The sequence below is a fragment of the Anomalospiza imberbis genome, chromosome 4 (genome assembly GCF_031753505.1).
Source record: "Anomalospiza imberbis isolate Cuckoo-Finch-1a 21T00152 chromosome 4, ASM3175350v1, whole genome shotgun sequence".
NCBI lineage: Eukaryota > Metazoa > Chordata > Aves > Passeriformes > Viduidae > Anomalospiza > Anomalospiza imberbis.
In genome coordinates this window covers 67,338,271-67,361,257 of record NC_089684.1, presented here as the reverse complement: position 1 = coordinate 67,361,257, position 22,987 = coordinate 67,338,271, and the positions used below count along the sequence as shown (strand labels likewise).

Sequence of the window (22,987 nt, the reverse complement as noted above, 5' to 3'; positions counted from 1 at the left end):
CAGTTTTTGCTCAAGGATTATCAGAATACACCCAGCTTTGATGTCAGCCATTTATTAGAGACAGTCTCCAGCTGTACAAAGTGTAATTTAACATCTACACTCCAACACCTGTCCCAAAACACCAAAAGGATGAGGAGTAACACCACAGGTGCTGAGTACTGCATTACTTCAGTGTTTATATACAGAGTAAACTCGGTATTTAAGTAGTTCAGCAAAGTCAGATGGAAAGGAGTTACATTTGGTGCAGGGTCGAGTGACAGGAGGCCCACAAGAAGTCTTGCTGAAGCTGTGGAAGTCTTGTGCCTGCTTGAGCAGCCTCCAGGGTGCAGAGCACCCCTCTCCCTGCAGACCTCCACCCTCAGTGATGCTGTTTATCAGGAGCCAGTTCTTGCAGGGGGGCCGGGGAAGAGACCTGGGGTAGCCCATGCTGTGTCCCACATTACCAAGAAGATTTAACAGCTTCCAGCTGGCACATGAGGACGGTGTCTTGCCAAGCAGGTCCCGTATCAGAACACTCTGAGCACTCATCAGTGCTGCAGCACCTCCCAGAAGCCATTCCTTCACTAATTCCACTCCTTCCAAAGCCTCCTGGTATCATGGCAACAGTTGCTCCCAGTTTTCCCAAGAGGAAGGGAAGAGGGACAGCTACTCACGGTCGCTGTCACTACTGTCACTATCGCTGCTGTCACCATCCCACTTGATACTCTCCAGTGCCTTCCTGTGATGTCAAACAGATCAGTCATCAGTCACCTGTTGTGACTTCTGCTTGAAAAGAGAGATCCCGAAACACAAGGCAAACACAGAGAACATTATGGGCTGTCTAATGCCTACTGTCCTCAAAGGACAAGTGCATTTGGTGGAGCACAGCCTCTTGGAAAAGCCAACTCCTTCAGCTCCCATCCAGGTGCTGAGCCAGCTGTCAGGGGTGCTGGGCTTGTATTCATTCCCTTGGAGCACATCTGGCTCCAAACTGTGGTCCCTCAAGCCCTGATCACCATCTGAGGATCATCTGGGCTTGGCTACAGCAGTGCAGTGAAAGGTGACCACAAGCCTCAGAACCTGGCAGCCACATGCAGGGCCATCCTGTACCACCCCCCTGCTTTTACTGGGCTGCAGCAGTGTCTTCAGGCAGCCAGACCCAGCTAGGAAAAGACTCTGGGAAAGGAAGGGGATAGCAGGACTGAGCAGTGGATAAGGCTAACCCCACCATGGAAAAGTCCCTTCCCTCCTAGGTGGGATGGATACAGCATGGAACCAAAAACCGAGGGGCCATTTCAATCCTGATGTCCACACCAGCACATCATTCTGAAGCCAGTTGTCTGCTCCCTTGTCAGAGAAGCCTTTCCAAAGGCATTGCCCCTCAAAGACCCTGTACCCCTTCAGCAGTAACATGAAACATTCCAACTTACTTCTGTATTTCAGAGAGTTCAAATTCCTCCTCCGTTCTGCTTTTCAGCCTTTGAGATGAAGGAAGCCCAAGGGATGCTGCCAGCTTTACCATCTTAATTGCCTCATCTGGGCAATTGGTTTGCTTAGCACAGTTCAAGAACTCGCCCATCACCTTGTCACTGCAAAGGCAAATGGTCACTGTTCTCAGGGTCACAGGAGAGGTGCCCATTAATTTATAGCCCATGCTTTAGAGAGGGAGAGAAGGTGACGTTTTCAGATCAACCAGTTCATCTCTGCTCCTGCCAGGAACTTCACCTCTGGTACCGAGGGAATGCTTTGTGGTAAGTTTGGGAACTTCTGTCCTAGCAGAAGAGAGCAGGCACAGAGTGCCACTAGGTGTGTAGCCTTTGGTATCACACACCCTTCATAATGTTCACTGGGGCAAGCTCCAACTTTATTTAAAAAAACCCCACACCTAAACAAAACCCATTACTATTCCTTACAAGTTGTGTTCTACTTCAAATAGCACCCTCCTCCAGAATCCTGAGATAAGCAAGCTGGTGTAGCTTAACAGGGAACCACCTAAGGTTTAGCATTTGACTTGATAAACTTGTCTTCAGAAATCCAGGCACCTCTGAAACACCTGTGCTTGGTTAACAGCATCCAGGAATATTTCTGGGGAAACCAGATGTTTGTGAGTCCTGCTCAGACTAATTTGCACAGCTGAGTTCATCAGTGGCATTGCTCTCCATGGCCCAGAGCTTCAATCATCAACCACTTCATTCCCTCCCACTTTGCACTTTCAACACGTTTGAAACATGTATTCCAAGACAGAAAGCTCTTGGAATCATTTCCACTGGATAAACAAACAGCCATGCTCACAGGGACAGACACATTCATGTTCTGGAAATAAATGGACCACTACTATCAGTTACAACTGGAGGTTGGACTACCTGACCTTTAAAAGCCCCTTCCATCCCAAACTATTCCTTCATCCCACAACAGAAATTCAGGATCTTAGCCAAAGGGGAGATTCAGTAACTGAAGAACCTAAAAATACGTACGTGGGAATCCTATTGATTTTCTGGAAATGCTCCATCATGTTCCTATTCAAAAGAAAACAAATAATTTTAAAAACACACATAACAGGAACAGACAAATATTCAACCTCTTGGATGAGCCTCCACTGAAACACAGGTAAGCTCAAATTCATGAAACAATCTTCCCCATGGATCTCAGGCTGTATCCTTGCAAATGCAATCTGTACCAGCTAACCTCACTGATTAGTTTAACACAGAGTATCTTAAACTGCAGAAAATGGTAAGTGTAGCTGGTGGCAATTGCCCTTTAAAATACTAGTTATTTTTAGTACTTTAAGAGACTCCTTTCTTGCTACGTCTTTGTTTCAAATGAATCACTGTACAATGAACATCTGTATTTAACAGAAAATTGCTCAGAACCTTAAATCAGAGGCTAGATATTTTAACCTGTACTTCAAGTTTAGAGCATGTAGGACAGTAAATTCTAGTTATTAGAGTTCTAAAAATAGTCTATTTAGAGTTTTAATTAGGGCTGCTGCTAATTAAAAATGTAATTAAACAAATTAATCTCTTTATCAGTTTGAATTCCAAAGAGTTTTAAAAATCAAAAACGGCAAGTTGTGGGCACTCAGCAGTGCTCAGGGAAGTGATTGTCAGACCACACCTTGCCATAAGCAGCCGTACAAAGCTCTACACCAGACGGTACTTTAGTTTCTAAACCATTTTTAAGACAAGACAACTGTAACTTGGTGTCAAGAAGGAACAATAACAAAGAAAAAAACCCATCACATTCCCTGCAGGCTTTATCCCCTCCCTTTGTCTGCACTGGCATTCCAAGGCATAGGTCATTAGCTTTTGCTGTCTGTGACTAAGCCTTGAGTTGCAGTGTCAGCAAGCCCAGAGCCCACACTTACCAGGCATCCTGGGTTCTCCCAGCCCTGGAAAACAGCACCACGACATGGCCCAGAGCACTCCCTGTCCACTCCAGCGGGACCTGCCCCAGCCCAGCAGACTCATGGACAGCTTTGATTTCTTCAGCACACTTGGCAAATGCCAGCTGAATCTGTGAAAACATTGTGCTATGAACAAAACCTCTGAAATTAACAGAAGCTTTTCAGTGCAATTTCTCCTGCAGCTCCTATAGGTTTGCTCTGTGTGTGATTTAAATTTGTGAATTAACAGTCGTTACGCCGGGAGACAAATCTGTCACTTCTGTCAGGACAGCTGTCCCCACTAGGCAAGGTCCAAGGTGGCTCTGCAGGCACAGCTGTATTCGCCTTCAACACCCTTCAGCTTGAGAAAGCAACTACTGCAATGAAATCCTTGGCAAAAATCCCTCAGTTCTGCCATGTGCTTCCCCAGAGCACATGGCTGGTTGGGCTGCATTACTTCTCCAAACCCTGGTGAGAAGGGATCCTGCTCTGTTAATCTGAGGTTTCTTTATAGGTTGAAGACAATCCAAAGGGTTAGCAGGCCTGGATAAGCTCACATGGATCTGGAAGTCTGCAGTGGCAGATGCACTAGAACTGGATCTCTAGGACTGACCAGGGATACAGCATTTACCTGCAGTCTGGGGAAACACCACTACTCTCTACTGAGCTTCTGTGCTGATTTTGGCTGGGATAGAGTGAAATTTCTTCAGTTTCTTCTTTCTTACGATGGGGCTGTGTTTTGTATTTAAGATGGGAGGTATGTTGATAACACAGGGACATTTTTGTTATTGCTGGGCAGTGCTTAAAGAGCATCAAGGCTCCCCCAGCAGGGAGTGGGCTGGGGGTGCACAAGGTGTTGGTACAACAAGGAGTTGGGAGGGGACACCTCCGGGACAGCTGACCCTAAATGCCCAAAGGATATTTCAGACCACAGGATGTCATGCTCAGGAGATAAAGCTGGGGAAAGAAGGAATGGGGGATTCATTTGGAGTGACGGTGTTTGACTTCCCAAGTAACTGTTACACATGAGCTTTCCAGGAGCCTGGCTTTCCTAGGCATGGCTGAACACCTGCCTTTGATAGGAAATGGTAACTGAACTGGAACTCTGCCCTGAGTAAGCAGCTGTGTGGGGGCTCAGCTGTTTGTGGGTGTTACCAGCTTCCTTACCTCACTGGGGTGCTGGTCCCTGCTCATCAAAGACAAGAACTCTTCCAACAAGTCTTGTCTCCTGCTAAACCCCAGCTGTTTCAAATCTGTTTAGAGAGAGGCAGTAGTTGGTAGGTGTGACCAGTACCCCTGTTCCCAATTCCTGGCAATATGGTCAGCACAGTTTACCAAGGCAGAACCATTCTCTGTGACTGAGCAGGTAACATTTAGTTCCCTTACCTTCCCCTCATTATATCAGATCCTGTGCACCAAATACATGAACTGATCTGATTCCTTCTTCCCTTCCCTGCTGATCTCAAGATTTCTGGGTGACAGCCCAACTACTCCCCTTGATAATGGCCTTCAATGTCCCCTGCACTGACCAGCCTGGTGGTGGTGATGATCCTGTCACAGAACAGGGAGGCAACAACACACAGAGCACTGTCTGCAATATCAAACACCAGTCCTCAGGGGGAACATGGACCTGAACTGCTGCTGGACAGTGAGGCCTGCAACCCCCCATAGCCAGAACCCTCCACCACCATCTGCTGAGGATTAAGGAGTGACTCGTATTCTTTTTATTTTTGGGGGGCTAGATTAAATATTAAGCAAGGATCTGCAGAGGGTCCAGGTGATTCAGTAACACAGGCAAGCCTTATCATGGCTACTCCAAGCAATGGGAAGTTTCCAAATTAGCTCCAACTTTGCACTGCTCCTGGCATTTGTCAGACAAACTGCCTATGAAGCTATGTGGCCATCACTGACCTTCCCAGACTGAAGGGATCACTTCCAACTGGTTGGCTGCATCCAGTGCTTGAAGGAGATCTAGTATATTTTTAGGAGTTGGATAGAAGAGCTGATGAAGGAAGAGAATAATTTCAGTCACCTGTGACTGCTCCATTTCTCCGTGGAAAAGTTCTGCAGCTCTTACCCTGGTATATACACTTACCGAAAATGACATTTCTTTGTACCACTTCAACACCACCTCAATTTGTTCCATCATGCACAACAATGAAAAGAATTTCGACCTAGAGAGAAAAAAAAAAACCATCCTAATTCAGTGATGGTTAGATCAAGTAAACAATAGAAGTACCAGCAAACAACGGTGTGCTGATCAGATTTGTATTGCAGATCAAGGACATTTTGCTGACTGCCACACTCCATGCAATCAGAAAAGCAGCAGTGTTTCGTAAGACAGCTTAATGCTGACACTAGATTATTGGCAGAACTAATTAGACCACTCTGTTTTAAAATATATTAACAAAGCAATCTTCCTGCCTGATGCCAGTTTTAAGGAACTGAATCTGTCTCAAATGCAGCTTTTGGATATAAGAACTGAACTAAATTAACCTTGTTACTTGTGCAAGTTCACAATACAGGCCTGAGTCCTTGATCCAGTGCACTGTCTAGGAAAACATCCCTACACAAAGAAGTTATGCTGTTTTGGTGTTGCCTCCAAAGCTGCCATGCAGGGTACACAACAGAACGGTAGAACCCGCAACTGGTTGTTCTAGTTTTGGATGGGTGTTGAGATAAACTGATCCTCCAAGACACTGGATTTCAGTTCAAAGGCCACAAACTGAGAATAAATCCTCAGCAATCACTGCTCTTATGAAGGATCTAATTCCCAAACTGGACACACAATAATCAGCTGGTACTCAGTGTCTGAATCCTAGTTTGTATTGAAGCTGACAACACACAAGATGCTGAATACAACCTCCACTTCACTCACCAATAGCCGTTTGACCGATCCACATCCAAGAATTTCCAGTTGTCTCCCTTCTCCAGGGCTTTATTTAACTGATAGGCAAGCTTGATATCCTTAAGATCACAGCACTGCAACAAACCAGTCAGATTTGCAAGCTGTTACCAAATGTGACTCACAAGAGTCACAGAGGTACATGCCCGTGTCACAGGCATGCAAATTACCAATTAGGGAGGAGTCAAGCAAAGACTGCAGAATTATGGCAGCCAGGAGGAGGTGATGAGCACAGATGAAAATGGGAGATACTGAAAGCTAAACCTTGTGACAGGATGTAAACTCACAGGCAATTCTCCAACAGCTGGAGGGGCTCAAAGGAATTCTGATGGCAAGGAAGAGGCACTTACCACTTGCATGGCGGTGGTAAAAAAGCTGGCTGAAAGGGAGCAAACAAAAGTCTCTTAACTTCAAGCTTCCAAGGAGACATAAACCAGCTCATTAACCCACCCTCCCAGAGGATGGATGAGGTATGTTCAATTAGAAATTCAATCTGTAGCTCAGTTCAACTATATAGCAGATCTCCTCACTTTCTTGGTAGCCTTTGGTGTGGCATGAGTTGGGTGGGGATTTTTATACACTTCTAGCAACAACTCAGAGCACAGAAAGAAACAGTTTAACACATCTAGCAGGACAGAAGCAAAGGAAGGAGTTGTATAACATTCTGACTATTTCCAGGAATCCTTCCAAAGACAAAAAAGAAAGCTGATGAAGAGTGGCTTTCAACACTCCATTAACACCATGCTGTCTAGAGACCTTTCTTTGCCAAACCCATCTTCAGATGGAAGCTGCATCTGCTTCCAAACCTACAGAAAGGCTTATGAACTTCCCAGGGCAAAGCTGTGTACATAAAAATGGCAGAAATGGCCAGTAACACATGGGATGTTCAGGATATTCCCCTTCTAAAGACCTACACTCCAGTTTCCCATGAAGCTTTATTTCATGAAATGTTCTGAACAGGATTAGGAAGAACTAAAATAGGAAAACTCACACCAAACCTACAACAAAAACCTGCCATTCACCTGGTGTGCATCATTTCATCAAACTGTTCCTCCTTAAACTGCTCTTGTAAATAACCCTAGGATTTTTTATCACACAGACTTAAAATGTTCATTCACACAAGCTACACACCTACTTCCATACAGAAGCCAGCGCAGCAATGCACAGCACAATTCCCAACACTGGAATTTGCCATTTGTCTCCAGAAGTATCAGCAGGGACTGAGAGAAGCAAGCTACATGCATTTATTCTAGCCTAGTAAAACTACCTGACTTTCACAGGGACCTTTTCACATAAGCTTGAAGTCCTTACCATCATCAGGGTCCTGGGCAGTGAAACTTCGATTTTCAACCTCATTTAACACCTCAGAGATAATGTCTGATGACTGAGCATCAACTGTAGGACAAAGAGACAAAAAACATCACATCTCAGTTGTGCCAAGCACTTCCTTGTGAAGAGCATCAGTCTGCAAATATAATATGAAACTGGGAACAAACAACATAATTTTAAACAAATGTAGTTCCCATGGTGCTCCACACCAGCTGCAATTTTATTTGCTCTAAAATTTGTCCTGCTATTGCCAGATTTCCACATCAGCAGGGCAGATTCAGAAAGGTAAAAGTGCTTTCTAGCAAGGAAACAAACAGGCCTGGAAGTTTGTCTGTTAGAAGGTTACACAGGAAAAAGCCAAGTACTTTATATAATATACTTTTAAAGTATATTATATAAATATACTTTATATATACACAAACATTTAAAAGGGGGAAAACCAAAACCAAAACTAAACAAACCCCCAAACTCCAGAACCAAACCTAGAGAGATTCCAGAGCAATTACTTTACATTTCTTAACACGCAAGGACTGCAGTTATGGCTACTTTGCCTATTCTCTTCCTATAGCCAAAAGTCTGTGGGCATGGGATCTTAAGCAGTTGGGTTCCTGCCTTCTAACACAACTGTTTTTCATGACACCTCTATTGCACAGAACTGTTGCAGGAAAACCAGCTCCCTGTGAGTGGCACAATATGAAATCACACACACTGTGGTCAGACCCAGCCTCCACAGTGACTGAGTAGCATTTGCTCCCTGTAGAAGGTTATATTTTTTTTTCACCCAAGCAGAATTGGGCAGCACAGGGAACACTAAGATCACACCCATTAAAGGTTGTCTTTCAATCCATAAGAGAGCTGCCTTCACCCATCACATGTGAGAAGCATCAAAGCAGCCGCTACACGAGGCACGTTCATGGCCAAGCCGACAGCGCACGTACCGCCTTTGTAATACACGGAGAGGAGATGATCATAGGATGCAAGGCTGGGCTCTGGAAAGCAAAAGCATTGCAGTTACTGCAACATTCCTGGCTGAGCTTTGGCCACTGCTCTAATTCAGTCTGCTCCTCCAGTCAGGCAGCATGCATACACTTACTCTAGTTTCTCTCCCCACCCAGCCTAATGCTGGACCAGACCTCACGTACACACGCCTGGGAGAGGTGATATCCAACCCTGGACCAGCTGGAGCATCCTATTTCTGTGGGGGAGCAGCCAAGCTTCCCTGCTCTAAATTAAAATCAAAAATACCTCATAGCTAGTTTCCCTTTTGCTCATGAATGTAACCTTTAGTCTATCAACAAGCATGTTACTGGGGCAAAGCACAGCCCACAGGACATCAAATCAATTCTGCAGATATCCTCTGTTTCTGCAATACTTATCTGGAAGAAAAAAAATAATTCATCTAGATCAAAAGCTTTTTTTCTGTAGAGATGTAGAGCTGTAGACCTGAACTGGCTTAGGTGGCTTGTGAAGTACATCTCCCCTGGAGTCAGGGAATCACCACCATGTTGTGTGGTGCTGAACTGCTACATTAACTGTTCTGTTCTGGAGGTGGCACTGGAATGTCATAGTCATTGTATATAATAAATACTCTGGTTCTCTTACCTATATCAAGTGCTTTCATTTCCTTTAATACAAATAAAGACATAGTTCTGCCCACACTACCACATCTTCTCAGACTCTTCAGTACAGAATTAAAAGTCAGCAGAGTTGGTTGCACTTTCTGTTGAGCCATGTGAGTCAGGAAGTCCTTAAAACAAAATTCCCAAATTCTTAGTGCTTCACATGTTATGGATCACAGTTCAGCTTTCAGGTGGTTTATACATACATTTCCTCAATCTATGACTTCTCAACCCCTTCAAGTGAACAACTCTGCTTTAACTGATTATTTAATCAGTACTATCTAATTTTTAATGACCAAAACCCAAGGCTACATTACATCAAAATAAATCTTGGAAAACTGTCTCTAGAACATAATGGAAAATTTTTATAGTTACATAATATTTTTCCTTCCTGATGTGTCATTAAAACTCAAAATTCCATTTATGTCACAACACCATGAATTGAAATTCAAAGAGTTTTTATCTAAAATTTTTAATTTACTTTATCTTCCAGCAGTAATTTCCCCTACTGCTTTCTGTCCAGGCAGTTCCTGGATCAGGTATGTTCTCACAAGGCACACTCTGCAAAGGCAAGGTTGGATTTTTCACATTTGCAACTCCTCCATAGTTACCTTTTCTGTTTAAACTACTGTACTTAATTTACAGCAGAGATTAGTGTCTGGGGACAAAGTTCTTAATTTTGGACTTCCAACAACTGCAAAACTTTACTAATAAGGCAGACCCTTATTAGTAAAAAGAGCCCACACTCTTACCACCTTCCCACCCCTTTTGCTCTATGCTCCTTACCTTGGTTAATTCCCATCTTTCTACAAACCTCTCCTTTAGATATGGGACTGCTCTGATCAGTGCATTGAAAGTGTGCACATCAGCTGGAAAATGTAAGATAATCCATTTTAAATGACAATTTATAGCCTAGAGGAAACAGTTTGTTCTAACATGGCTCAGTTTCTGGCAAAGTCTCATGCAAACCTGTTTCCAGTGAGCCAGCCACACGCCAGCTGCGCTGGAATTCCCAGTTTGCATTCAGCTCCCATGATCCAGCTGAGGTCCGTACCCCTGCGCCAATCATCACTGCCATGAACAAACACTCCTGTGCCCAACAGGGGCTTTCTCTACAAAGTACAGCCAGGAGACACTCACCCTTGTGCCTTTCATTCAGCAAGTCTATGTACATGTCATAAGCTTTAGAATAAGCCCCGTGCTGCAAAAACAAAACCAAAAATAAACAAACAACCTCTGACTATGTGAGATCTCAAAAGCTGCAAAAATCCCCCAGCACTGAAGAATAACTTTACCTTCACCATCCCACGGATCATTGTGCAATAGGAGTGTGCATTCCTCTCTGGCATTATCTTAAATATCCTTTCAGCATGGTTGTTCTCCCTAGAACCAGTGAACAAGATAAATGTAAAAGAACCAATTAAAAGATACTCTTAGGAGAAGGATTCAACATGCAGAAAAAAATAAGGGCTGTACCCCCAAAGACTGACATTCACATATCACACTTGTGATACTTGAAACTACTCTACAATCACCTACCAGATTTCCATGAACACTTTAAAAGACCAGCAAACACAGGTTTATTTAACAAGTAACATCTGTGAGTATGGGCTTCTAAAAGACTTAGCAGTCTGTTCTATAACGACAATACAAGTGCACAACCCATGGAATATGGAAATATAGGCAACATTTTCTATACCTCCATCTGGGGGCAGATGACTGTGAACCTCTTTGAAATTGTCTCTTTGGAGCTTTCTTTTCCGAAGCATTCACCTGGAGAGATTTCCGCAAAAAGAAGTTTCTCAGATTTAAATTATGATTTAACATCAAATGACATGATTTGCTAAAAAAACTGAAGTTCAGCAGTATGGACTAAAGGTGTTTTTAAATGGGTTATATTAGAATAATTTCTATCGTAACGGTCAGGCAGTGATAAACGGATTGAGAATAATGTTTATGTTATTAAACATATTAACAGCTTTACACAAACTACTGTTGCTACTGGGTCAGTCATGGATTTTTATAACAGAAGTATCTCCTGGGAATGCTGACTGCATCTGATCCACCTCATGGCATCTCCCATGCTGACAGTACAAAAATCTTGATGTCACTTTGATATACTCCCACTATGTATGAAATAAATAGAGATCAACAAGTTTTCCATACCCCTGGTTCTTCCAAATCCTCTTTTTCTTCCTGCTCTTTTTCAGGAGTAGGTTCACCATCTCCGTAGAAGCATAACAAATCTAAAAGGCTGTTTGTGGTCTCCAGAGACACAGGGGTACCTTTAGAAAATGAGAATTTACGACAGTCAGAGAAAGCAAAGAGCTCACCGCTCTACAGCCATATAGAAAACCTCTGAACACCACTTTGCTCTCTTCCAACACAAAGACATTCTCAAGCAAGTCCCTAACCCTGCTGTGACACCAGTACTGCCACAAACCCAGTCATCACAGCAGAAAATTTTAACACTGAACTAAAGTATGTTTTTCTACTGAGGCCACTGAAATGGTAGAGTTTTCCTGATCAAGTAGAAGGAAGTGACAGCTGTCAGCCAGAACTGTGAAGCAGCACAAGCCCAACACAGCACCTGCAATTTCTCATGCTTTTCGTAACTCTTCCTAGGATACACCCTGCTGGGAAGAACACTTTGCATGTTTCACTTTCTATAAACATTCAAAATCAACAAAAGTATTTAATCTGCTTCCTCTTCAAGAAGCCAGTCGTTCTCTTTATCACCAAAGTGACATATCAGACAAGCAGTGGCTAAGATTCTCCAGTAATTCTAGAGAACCACTTCAACAGACCACAGTCAGTTGTGAAAGAAGCAACAGAGTCACAGAATTGTCTCCATAGCCTGTGCCAGCTACTGAAGTATTTCTGACACAATTTAAGTAGAGCTCCACCACAGAACCTGGCAGGTGACCACATACCTGCCTGCAGCAGCTGATCAAAGATGTCCACAGACTCTTTCAGCATTCTGAGATGGATGCGCTCCCTCAGAGCTTCCTCACTCACTCCTTCTGTCTGAGGTGTGAGAGTCTCGGGCATCAGGCACTAAAAGCAAACAGTGGAAGCTGGTCTCAAGTTCAAACCTTCTCTAGATATCCTTACTCTTTACCCAATACACTGCTTGCAGCCTAACAACAGCAGTCCTTTTGGTGATGAGGGACCACATACATCCTCATCCCTCACTTTGTGCCAGGAAGCAACACCTAAAACCCACTGCTTTTCTTACTTTTATCTCAAGAACCTGATATGATACTGAACTCCCAAGAAAAAATGCCCACTACAAAAACATAATGGAAACACAGTACTGCATTCATACTGTCAGCAAATCAGTTAAAAGTTATAGTTTTATCTTAGTTTTGGACCAGCCTGACAGTTGATTTCAGTGACAAAGCACAAATACAATGAAAACAAAGAGCAAAAAGCTTACTGGTACGTTGGGCTCTGCAAAAGTCTTGTCAAAATACTGAGGAAAGTTCTTTATGATGTATTTTGCAGCATTTCTCCCAGACTCCTTTGACAATGAATACAGACGCTGCATAGAAATGAGATAGAACAAGATGGAGAAATACACAAATTACAAGGCTGACAATTAGAAGAAACATTTTCTTTAACAATGAACATTCTGATGGGATCAAATTAAACTCATATAATTTTCAACTTACTAGAATCACAGGGACAACATTCCAGATAAACATTCTGGGATTCATGCCAGTACAAGAATCTCCATTCTTTAAATGCCATTGTATTCTACTTCCTTGTTACTTAGTCAAGGGACACAGTTCAGACATCTGCAATGCTGCACTACTACCTCAAGGTCAAAAACATCTCATTTTAGAGAGAAGAGAAAATTCTGAAAGCAATCTGATACCTCATTTTCTTTTGGAATCAAAACCAGGCTTCAATTAGGTAAGAGTATTCACATCCTAGACAAATGCAGGAGGGAAGCTATGAAGGAAGTGAAAGGAAATACCTACAGAATTAGCTGCATTTCTTGGCATCAGGAAAGGGTCATCCTGGAACATGTAATGAGCAGCAGTAGGATCCTGCAGAAAGAAGAGCCCAGCAATGAAAAGTTTATATTTATGTGCATTACCACAACACACTGCCTCATGGAATTTAAGGCACAATGAATTCTTCCGTCACAACCATCACCAATGCACATTTTACAGAAGTTCCTCTTGTTCAAGAAGGCTTAGGCTGTTTGGAAATAGTTTATAAAATATTTCCATTTTACACACACACCTGCAGGCTAATATGGTGACAAAAAGGGCCTTTCCTATAATAGATCAAGCAGTAAGTGCCCTAAAAAGTAGGACTCCAAGTGTAACAGTCTTGGGAAGCTGATGGGACTTGGCAAATTTGGATTCAATTCCCAGAATTCAAGATAGATGGGATTCAAGAACAGAATCACAGCATTTCCAGGTTTTGCCCAGCAAGAGCAGACACTCACTGCACTTTTTAAAGCCTATCTGGACTGAGATTGGGAAGGACATTCTGAACAAGCTGAAGGAACTTGTTCCCTATGTTAGTGAAAGCCTTACCAATGCACTGCAGCTCTCTCTTAGCACATGAATGAGGCTTTAAGGACACAGCAAAACACCCTGAGCCAAAGGGAAAACTCTGATGTGAGACTCTCATCTCTCATTTATGGACAAAGCAGAAATGAAAGGCCTCCTGAGCACAAGGGTATTGCACAAAATGGACACCCTGACCCACCCCCACGGCCCACAGAACCACTCACCCTGTTCACAGTAGAAGCCAAGGTCTGGAGCACCGCGAGCTTATCCCTAAGCACAAAGGAGTTTGATTAATACTCAGCTGCAGACTTTGAATGCTGTGCATTACATTGTTTGGAGAACAAGCACAGATTATCCTAACCCACAAGGATTTTCAGTTCTAGGAAATAATGCTTTTGCTGCACTAAGAAAACAGCACTTCTCACAAAAAAAAAGAGAAAATGCAAAAATGGCCTCAATTCTTAACCCCAGGAAAAAAAAGATTTTGAGGAAAACCAGAAGAGCACATGTGTTTACAGCTATTACCCCTGCCCTTATAATACATTATCAAAGAAAGATCATAGGGAAGGGACACAAAAAAATTCCTTGGAATGCTGCTCCTAGAGCATCTCCAAGGGATAAATATATTAAGTTGCTCTACAAGACATGTCTTTATAAGAACAAATAAACCACACCAAAACCAGGTATCTCAGGATTCCTGTGCCTGTGCAACCTTAAGACTTTGGTTGTTTCAAGCAAATAAGGAAAGGCCAGTGAAAGTGTTTAGGTGAAGGTGGCCTTACTTTAGCTTTACATGCTGACACCATTTGACCATAAACTTAATTTCTGCTGTACAGTCATGCAATACCATCTTAAGTGCTCCCAACAAAATAGATTTTACTCAGTTGTGTTGTTTTTAAGCAGGATTTATTCAATCAGTTATCAATGATCAAGTTTTATTTTGCTGAAGAAACACATTCACATGCAGACAGCCAAATGAACTTGGTTTTACAGCTCTTTAGCAAATGTGATCTTTTACAAAGAAATAGATCCATACTTAAAAATGCAGCTGTTGTAAGTGCTTTTAAAAGCAATGTCAGGAATGCAGTGTACATAATCTGCAGAGAGAGTAACAATCTAGAATATTCAGAGCTCCAAATCAGCAGGAAAATTCCTAGTGGGACATTTCATCAAGGAATACAGGAACCTCAACTTCCTTTTTCAGCTTTGGTGGACAGACTACATTTAGCTGTCTAACACTTATTTTTTTTCCAAGTGAAGATTCCAAAAGTAAACACTCACCATGTTTTCCTTCGGGGGAGCACAATTTCTTCTTGAGTTACTGTGAGAAACAATATTAAAATGGTCAATAGAAACAAAGAGATGCCCAAAGAAAATTTTGGCCCCATAAGTTGTAGCAAGGTGGGGTCAATCCTTCTCACAAGTAACAAGTGATAGGACAAAGTACAAACGGCCTCAAGTTACACCAGGTGAAGTTTAGATCAGATATTAGGAAAAAAATTCTTGACTGAAAGGCTTGTCAAGCATTGGAACAGGGGAGTGATGGAGCCACCATCGCTAGAGGGATTTAAGACACGTTGATGTGGCACTTAGGGACGTGGTTTAGAGGTGCCTTGGCAGCGCTGGGTTACGAGCTGGACTCCACTAACTCAGAGGTCTTTTCCAATCCCAGCAATTCTATGATTCTACAAGAACTGATCAGTTAAGCTGATCCAGCTGAAAGTACTAAAACAAGAATTTTAAAACCACAGTCTAACATAGGCTCATGGAGCTGCACAACTCAGTTCATGCTCTTGGAGCATGGAGCTGACTGGTGATGAGGTAAGGAATCAAGTTAATCCAGGAAACTTATGCACAATGAAGACAGGGAGAGAGAAAATCCAAGGAGGGGAAAGAGGGTGTTTACATCATCTTTATCTCCTGACACACTGTGTTGTCTGGAGATCAAAATCATATGCAAGGAACCAGTAATGAAGACATCTTACCTTGTGAATTGTCCACAGTCTTCCCAAGAGCAGGACTACTTGAAGAGCTCCTATAAACAATCAGGGGTTTGAATTTATGGCAGTCACATTAATACAGCAAGAGCAGAATAGTGAAATTCCATACTACAGGTTAGAATTAACTAAAACAGTAGAGGGAACTGGAGTGCATTGGAGTAACTGGCAATGTTGCACTGCTACTAACTCCAAATTATTACCATAAAACTCATATTTAATGCATCTCTTAAAGCCCCAATTTCCAAGAGACAAGAGGTTATATGTGAAAAATTATACTACAAAACATTCTGTGGTTACTTGATATTGGGGTATAATGTTTTTAAAGTAGTTTTCATGAACTAGGGCACCTTACAAAGAAAATCACAGACATAAATCAGAAAAGACCTTTTTATGCTTTAGAGATAGGACCACATTGAAAACAGCACTTAAAAAGAAACAAACCCCAAAACTTTAGACATGAGTAGCGTTCACAGAAGGAGAAAACCCAGAGTAACGATGCAGGTGAATCAGCCCTGGTGAGCTGCAGATGCCCAGATGTCCCTACAGAGGTGCAGAAGCTCCTGACAACACCACAGCTGCAGCACACATGGACTCACTTTGCTGAGTACCACAAAGCAGCTGCTTTGTGCTCACTGCTTCAAGTCTTGCTCACATGTTACTGCTTTTAACACAAACTAAGGCCTATGTTAAAATACTTGTACTCGTTTTGCTCATGAAGAAACCTAACAGTAAAGCTTGACTGTAACTCTGGCCTGCAGTGCCTCCACGCTGACCTTGACCCTGAGGGAGAGGCTGTTAAGGTGCAGTCACAGCTCTGTGCTTTACCGTGGCACTGCACAATTCCAGCTGCTCCTGGGAAGTCTCATGAACTGATTAAGCATGATTCTGCCATCCCAAAAAGGAGCAGCGATTACCCAGTAAAGTGAGACCTCTTCATTTGAGACAAACCCTAAACAAAACCAGGGCACAGAACCATGGAATGTTAAAGTGTTGGAAGGGACCTTTAAGATCTTGTTCCACCTCTGCTGCCATGGGCTGGGACACCTTCCACTAGACCGGGTTGCTCCAAGCCCCATCCAATCTGCCCTACACTGACAGGGCCGGGGCATCCACAACTTCGCTGAGCAATCTGTGACAATGTATCACCGCTCCTACAATAAAAAATTCCTTCCCAATATCTAAACTTCTCCTTTTCCGATCTGCACTCATTATTCCTTGTTACTCCTGTGAAAAATGCATATTATATGGCTCTACGCAAATATTTACTATATGTATTATGCTAGGTTGGAAAGTTATGCTGTAGTAACATTTTAATAATATAGTAAATGTAGTTTTGTAATTGAAATTAAGCTTTAGTAGTTAAAATAGAAAATATGTGTGCATGGTATTTTTGCTCAAGAGAAGGAGAAGATAATCAAGAAATTCTTCACACAGAGATAACAATTACAGAAACCCCTAAATCTTCCAGAGGAAAGGAATTTATGGCTTTCCTTATCAACAAAAAAACGGACTTCTCCAAACTCAACTTAGACTTCAAGGCGCCTGGGATAAACAGGAATTCCTCAACAAGTACCGGACGAATTTCTTGTTTTAAATAAAAAATATGCATATTCATGAAGTGCTTTGTGTATGCAACAGGTTACCCCTCTTAAGGAGGGAATTCTCTTTTATGGGGTCCTTCTCCTGGCTCACTTTTGTCCAGAGAGAGGTACCCAGCCCGGGCTGTAACTTTTTGCTGTTATTGTCTCTTTAATTGTCCTAACTCTAATTGTTTAATCTTCATTACTATACTTGTATTAATTTTTTTTCCATTTTATTTTTATTAAACCTTTATAAATTTTAAAAACCAAGTGATTGGCGTTTATTACACTCCTACCACTACAATTCCTGGCGAAAGGTCCCACTCTGGCCTCTCGGCAGGCCCCCTTCAGATACTGGACGGCAGTTATGAGGCCTATATGCAAAATTCCCTTCTCCAGGCTCAACAGCCCCAGCTTCCTCAGCCTTCGTAGCTTTACGTGACACTCAGCTCAGAAATGGCTTACACGCTCGAACTCTCTCCCGGGGAGGCTCCGAGCCGCCCCAAACCAGGGAAGACCGCCGGGAAAGGCGTTCAAAAGCCGAGAAGAGCCGCAGAAGAGCAGCAGAAGAGCAGCTCCCTCCCGCCACGCCGAGCCACCGCACACGCGCACTGCGCCTGCGCAGCCTTTCCCGCCTCACTCCCCACACAGCCAGCACCGCCCGTCCATCGATTCCTCCCCGCTGCCGCTGCCGCCGCCGCCACCCGGCCCTTCCCTGCCGGCGGACCCTCACCGGTAGCTCTCCCGCCCTCCCGGGAGGCGGCACCGCCGGCCCAGCCACAGCGCCCGCTGCCAGCAGCCGCCCGCGACCCGCCGCGCCGCCATGGCGCCCCGCGCGCTGGCCTCTGGGAGGGCGGACGGCACCACTCCTCCAGCGGAGGGGGGGGGGATGCTGCTACCGCCCCTCCGCGGCGGTGGTACCGCCCGGCCCCGCCCCCCCCGCGGCGGTGGTACCGCCCGGCCCCGCCCCCCCCGCAGCCCGGACCGCGTGGTGTTGCCCGTGGCGCGGCGCTTCCAGCGGGAGAGCGGGAGCGGCTGTCGGCCGCGAAAGCCTTGCTCGTTCGCCATGAGGCCGCCCAAAGTGGTGCCGTGGCGGCGGCTGGTTGGGGTGTCCTTCGGGATGTACACGGCCGAGGAGATCAGGTGAGGCTCCATGTGTGAGCGTCCCGACCTGTGCGGGTGCTGCTGGGCACTACGAGTCCCAGCGTGCTCCGCGGCAGGGCGCCGCAGAGCTGCGGTGGACTTTGGCGCGGGGCATGCTGGGACATGTGGTCCCGCTGGGCCACGGCCCAGCCGCCGGGATGGCGGCAGCCGAATTTTGTAGATGCACCGCTCGAGGGGACGCACTGACAAAATGATGTGATTTCTTAGTAGAGTGGCTAGTCATGTAAAAGAAATACTTGCTGCGATAAGAATGATTTCGCTGTTTGTACCATGAAACCGATGATAACGCAAATTCCCACTGCATTTGCAAAGCGCTCTCAGGAAGGTGTTTCCATCGCCTGAGAACATCACGCAGATACTGACTGCCCGCGCTACTTGTACCATTCAAGTGCGGATCATGTCGCTGTTTAGTGCCGCTGATTTTTGCTCTTTCCTTTCACCCTCAGGAAGCTGAGTGTGAAACCCATAACAAACCCTCAGTACCTGGACAGTGTGGGGAATCCGGCTGTCAATGGGCTGTACGACTTGGCCCTGGGACCCCCGGACTCCAGAGAAGTGTGTGCGACTTGCATGCAGAACTTCAGCAACTGCCCCGGACACTTCGGCCACATAGAACTGCCTCTGGCTGTCTACAACCCCCTGTTCTTCGATGTACGTACACCGAATTACTGCTGGTGAAAGGGGTGGTGGTGCCCGAGCTCTCGTGTCCTTGAAAACAGTAAAAGTGCCAAGATCTGTTTTCTCTTTTAAGTGTAATAACAGCAGATGTAGTAGGAAAGCTTTGTTGTGTCGTGATAACTCAATACAAATAGACATTTTGAAAAATACACACTTGGTTGTAGCTGTTGTTTTACTCAATATGGACAGGCAGGTGAGGGGGGAATATTCATCCTGGAGTATGTGACTGACCGTAGGATATCATGCTTTAATTAAATGAATGGCACAGTAAACATTACCATTTCCTTTAAACTACTACCGCACATGAACAGCTGTCTACTCTTCCAGTGTTTAAGAAACCTGAGGAGCTGGGATGAATTTTCCTCCTGAGGTGCTGATCCCACTGTATACAGTAGCTGCCTTTTGCACAGGCTACTAATTGAGAGTCAAAACCTCACTTTCAAGTGACCAAAGGTAGATGAGGTACCCACTTCTAGCCTTGTTCCAGCTTGAAATCAAATAACTGTATTGACCAAGGATTAAAATCCTGCAGCAGTGATTCCCAGCCTTCAGGCCACGGGGGCTGCCTGCAGCTGGAGTGAGAGAACTGTGTTAAATAATAACACCGAGCTGTGTTAAATAATGAAACCCACTGATCATTTCCCAGACCTTGAGGAAAGTGTGATTGTGTGAAGGACCTTGTAGGATTGAGCCCAGAATGTTTCATTTTACTGGTGTGGGGGTTTGGGTTCCACATTGTCCTCTGTGGGGTGAGCTGTCAGGGGCTGTAGTCACCGTGCTGTGTAAGAGCAGCCTGGGTCCCAGAGCTGCTGTAGCTGCCACAGGTGTTTCATGTATCTGTTATGGAGACAGCCTGCAGAGGGTTTATCTACAGATCATGCTTTGAATGTGAGTTTGGTTGAAATATTTTTTTTTCCAAGCAACTTAACCATTAGTTCAATTTTCCAATTATAGCAGCACTCTCTTTAAGTCCAAACAATTGCATTTACTTGCTTACTGTGCAAGCTAGTACATCTGCCAGGAAAACCTTTTCTTCCCCCTTCCTTTCCAGAAATTATACCTTCTCATCCGAGGGTCCTGTTTGAATTGCCACATGCTGACCTGTCCTCGAGCCGTGGTTCACCTGCTGCTGAGTCAGCTGAAGGTGCTGGAGAAGGGGCTGCTCCACGCTGTCCATGACCTCGAAATCGTTCTGAACAGGGCAAGTATTGTGCAATGCTCCATCCCTTTTGGACTTCGTGGTCTCACACCTATAAAGCTCTCTGCCAATTTCTCTTCTTCTGTTCCTTTCAGTTTGTAGAGCAGTGTGCAGATGCAACAGGCTCAGAAATTGAGGAAGAGTTGAATCGCCACGTTCAGGAAATGTTACAAAGCTCTCCAATAAGAGATCGGTGCTCAAATGTGAGTACAGGCAGTGCTTCTCCTGAGATCCTGGCCTTTATCCTCTTAAAATAGTGATGTGCAGAACAGAGCCTGTCTTTGTCCAGTTCTGAACTGTGTTATGTTTAGAGGGACTTTTGAGGGAAATGTCTAAAATTAAACTTAAAAAGGATTTTATATCCTGTTAGTGTAACTTTTGAATTTCTGGAAAATAAGGAAATGCCTGTGTAGGGAAATGTTTTGATGGTGTAAGTACTATGTTAAAATCTGAGGCTGCTGTCAGTACACCACCTACGGATGTTGATACTTCTCTGTCTGATCCTCGGACTGTTTTGAGCTGCAGAAGGCATTTTGAAAACTCATGCATCCAGCAAACTTGCAGAATTAATTACAGTGATGTTTTTAGGAAGACTCGTGTAACTGAATTCTAATTTCCATTTAAATGTAGTTTAATGTGCATGGTTAGTAAAGGTGAATGAAGAGGTTACTTATAATCTAAGATCATTCAGCAGATTTGTTTATAAGCCAGTTTTAATTCCTTGATCACTTGTTTAAAAACTAAGCTTAAGCAATTTGTAAATCATATATTCATGAGCTGTCAAAAGAAGTGGTTTTTGTCATTTGTATACTTCCTTAAATCGTCATTAGAGAAAAGCTTTAAATTCCAGTACTGACTTGAAAATTAAAGACTTTATGTAATAAATTGAAAAAGGAGCATGGAGAGCACTGAGGGATGTATGCCTCCAGCAAATGGGAAGATGATGAAAGAACACCACGGATCAAGGCATGAATTAATCAGTGCATGGATGTGTGTGCATTGATACTAATAATGTTCATGTTGTAATGTTAATTGTGTAATGTTTAGTGAATTCTTCATACAACATGTTTTAATTTATTTTTATTATATTCATTATTTTTAAGTTTGGGGTTTTTTTTTTTCTTTACCAGGTCAAAAATGTGTGTGAGTGTAGAAATAAACTGGTATCACAGTTCTGGAAAACACACATGGCTTCAAAGAAATGCCCAAACTGCAAGTAAGTTTAACTACATGAGGAAGCTGGTTTCCAGTTAAATGCTGTATTTATATTAACCTTTATCTGCCTATCCTCTTTGTTTTTTTTTTTTTCTTCAAGATCCAGGAGATCACTGGTGCGAAAGGAGCACAACAGCAAGCTGACAGTAACCTATCCTTCTACAGTGTACCATAAGTCAGGAGAGGAAGGCATTCTGGATGAAACAGCTGGTGAAATATTTGTCTTCTTCTCAAATATATTTGCACTTTTTCCCTGCATTTAAGGGGCACAGATTTTTAGCAGTGACTGTGCACTTGGAACTCATTTATAAAAAATACTGATTATAACTAAACCAGTAAAGCTTGGGAGTCAGAGAGAACCCAATTCCATTAAATTTCTGTTTGACAGCCTGTTGTGCTTTTGCAGCTTCAAATGTCTCTGTGTCAGGAAAAGAAGTACAACAGCATAATCTTTGTCAGCTTTAGGGTGGTTTTGGGACACTTCATTTTTGGCAGGTGGTTGGTTTTCTGCTGGATTTTTCAAACAGAGCAACTACAGATAAGATTAATTAGGAGGAAGATGACCAACTTCAGAAAGAAAATCACATAATCCTAACTCTAACAGATGAATTTCATCTTAAAAAGTAAAAGACAGAAAAGAAAGTAGGTGGCACTGTCCAGGATTAATTAACCTATTGTTTGAACCAATTGAAATCTCCTTTTCCTTCTTGTGTCCGTGATCCTTTACACAATGAGACAGAATTGAAGCAGACATTTATGTGTGTTATTTAGCTCTTAGGAAAGGTTTCCATAAAGAGTTTATTGTGTTTGCTACTGTGTGATTTAAATACTAGATTAAATCTCTGGAGCTGTGGCTGAAGAAGCAAAATGGGAAATATTCTATTTTCTGAACTGGGATGGATCACACAGGTACATTGTGCATGGTTAAGTCCCAAAAGGGAGTACCTTTCACCTTGGCATCGATGCCTTTCTGTTTAAGGGATGGAAAGGTTTTCTAGGTGAATGGAGAATTGAACTTCCAGTGTGCAGAAATCTGCGTTTCTGGACCTAAGCCAGAAGAAGAATAGGAAACTGTCTGAGGTCATGGGAGAATTGCTTTTCATCGAGTTGTGGAAATTGAGAGCTAAAATCTCTGGCTTTGTTTTGAAAATAATTGATCTTTTTGCTTTTTAGTAGCAAAACCACATGTTTTCCTTCCTCTCCAAAGCAGAGGTAGCCCAGACTCTCACTTATAATATGGATGGTGCTATTGTCTCCTTCAGTTGAGTATTTCATGGGAACCTTGATACCTCACTGGTAGTACCTGAACCCCACTGAAAACTTCCCCAGCTGCAGGCTGACTTGATTTGTGTTTAGGTCAGGGGATGAGATCATTTGAAGAAAAGTTACAGCTCAATATTAGTCAAAAA

The 22,987-nt window shown here is 43.5% G+C and overlaps 2 protein-coding genes and 1 non-coding gene across 3 annotated transcripts in view; 1 reads left to right on the top strand and 2 right to left on the bottom strand.

Annotated features, from left to right (window-relative positions):
• Positions 1-36: 36 nt before the first annotated feature.
• Positions 37-18,187, bottom strand: PTCD3 (pentatricopeptide repeat domain 3). The gene is made up of 24 exons (XM_068189002.1): positions 18,057-18,187; positions 15,729-15,778; positions 15,025-15,064; positions 13,968-14,013; positions 13,201-13,269; positions 12,654-12,758; positions 12,148-12,271; positions 11,381-11,499; positions 10,914-10,987; positions 10,510-10,597; positions 10,355-10,415; positions 10,001-10,083; positions 9,198-9,342; positions 8,534-8,584; positions 7,578-7,661; positions 6,617-6,645; positions 6,240-6,343; positions 5,457-5,535; positions 5,273-5,363; positions 4,529-4,614; positions 3,344-3,492; positions 2,454-2,495; positions 1,410-1,568; positions 37-718 (listed from the first exon to the last, which is right to left on the bottom strand). The coding sequence occupies exons 1-24, from the start codon at positions 18,146-18,148 to the stop codon at positions 646-648; spliced, it is 2,043 nt and encodes a 680-aa protein (XP_068045103.1). The 5' UTR covers positions 18,149-18,187; the 3' UTR covers positions 37-645.
• LOC137473508 (small nucleolar RNA SNORD94) lies at positions 10,151-10,292 on the bottom strand. Its single transcript, XR_010998859.1, has one exon. It is a non-coding gene; the product is annotated as a small nucleolar RNA SNORD94 (small nucleolar RNA).
• A 92-nt stretch (positions 18,188-18,279) lies between the features above and the next one.
• POLR1A (RNA polymerase I subunit A) overlaps positions 18,280-22,987 on the top strand; it is a 29,407-nt gene continuing 24,699 nt past the window's right edge. The window contains exons 1-6 of the mRNA XM_068188986.1: positions 18,280-18,466; positions 18,934-19,138; positions 20,217-20,366; positions 20,459-20,566; positions 21,494-21,579; positions 21,679-21,788. Of these exons, the coding sequence (XP_068045087.1) occupies positions 18,390-18,466; positions 18,934-19,138; positions 20,217-20,366; positions 20,459-20,566; positions 21,494-21,579; positions 21,679-21,788 (736 nt within the window). The 5' untranslated portion in view covers positions 18,280-18,389. The remainder of the gene's footprint in view (positions 18,467-18,933; positions 19,139-20,216; positions 20,367-20,458; positions 20,567-21,493; positions 21,580-21,678; positions 21,789-22,987) is intronic.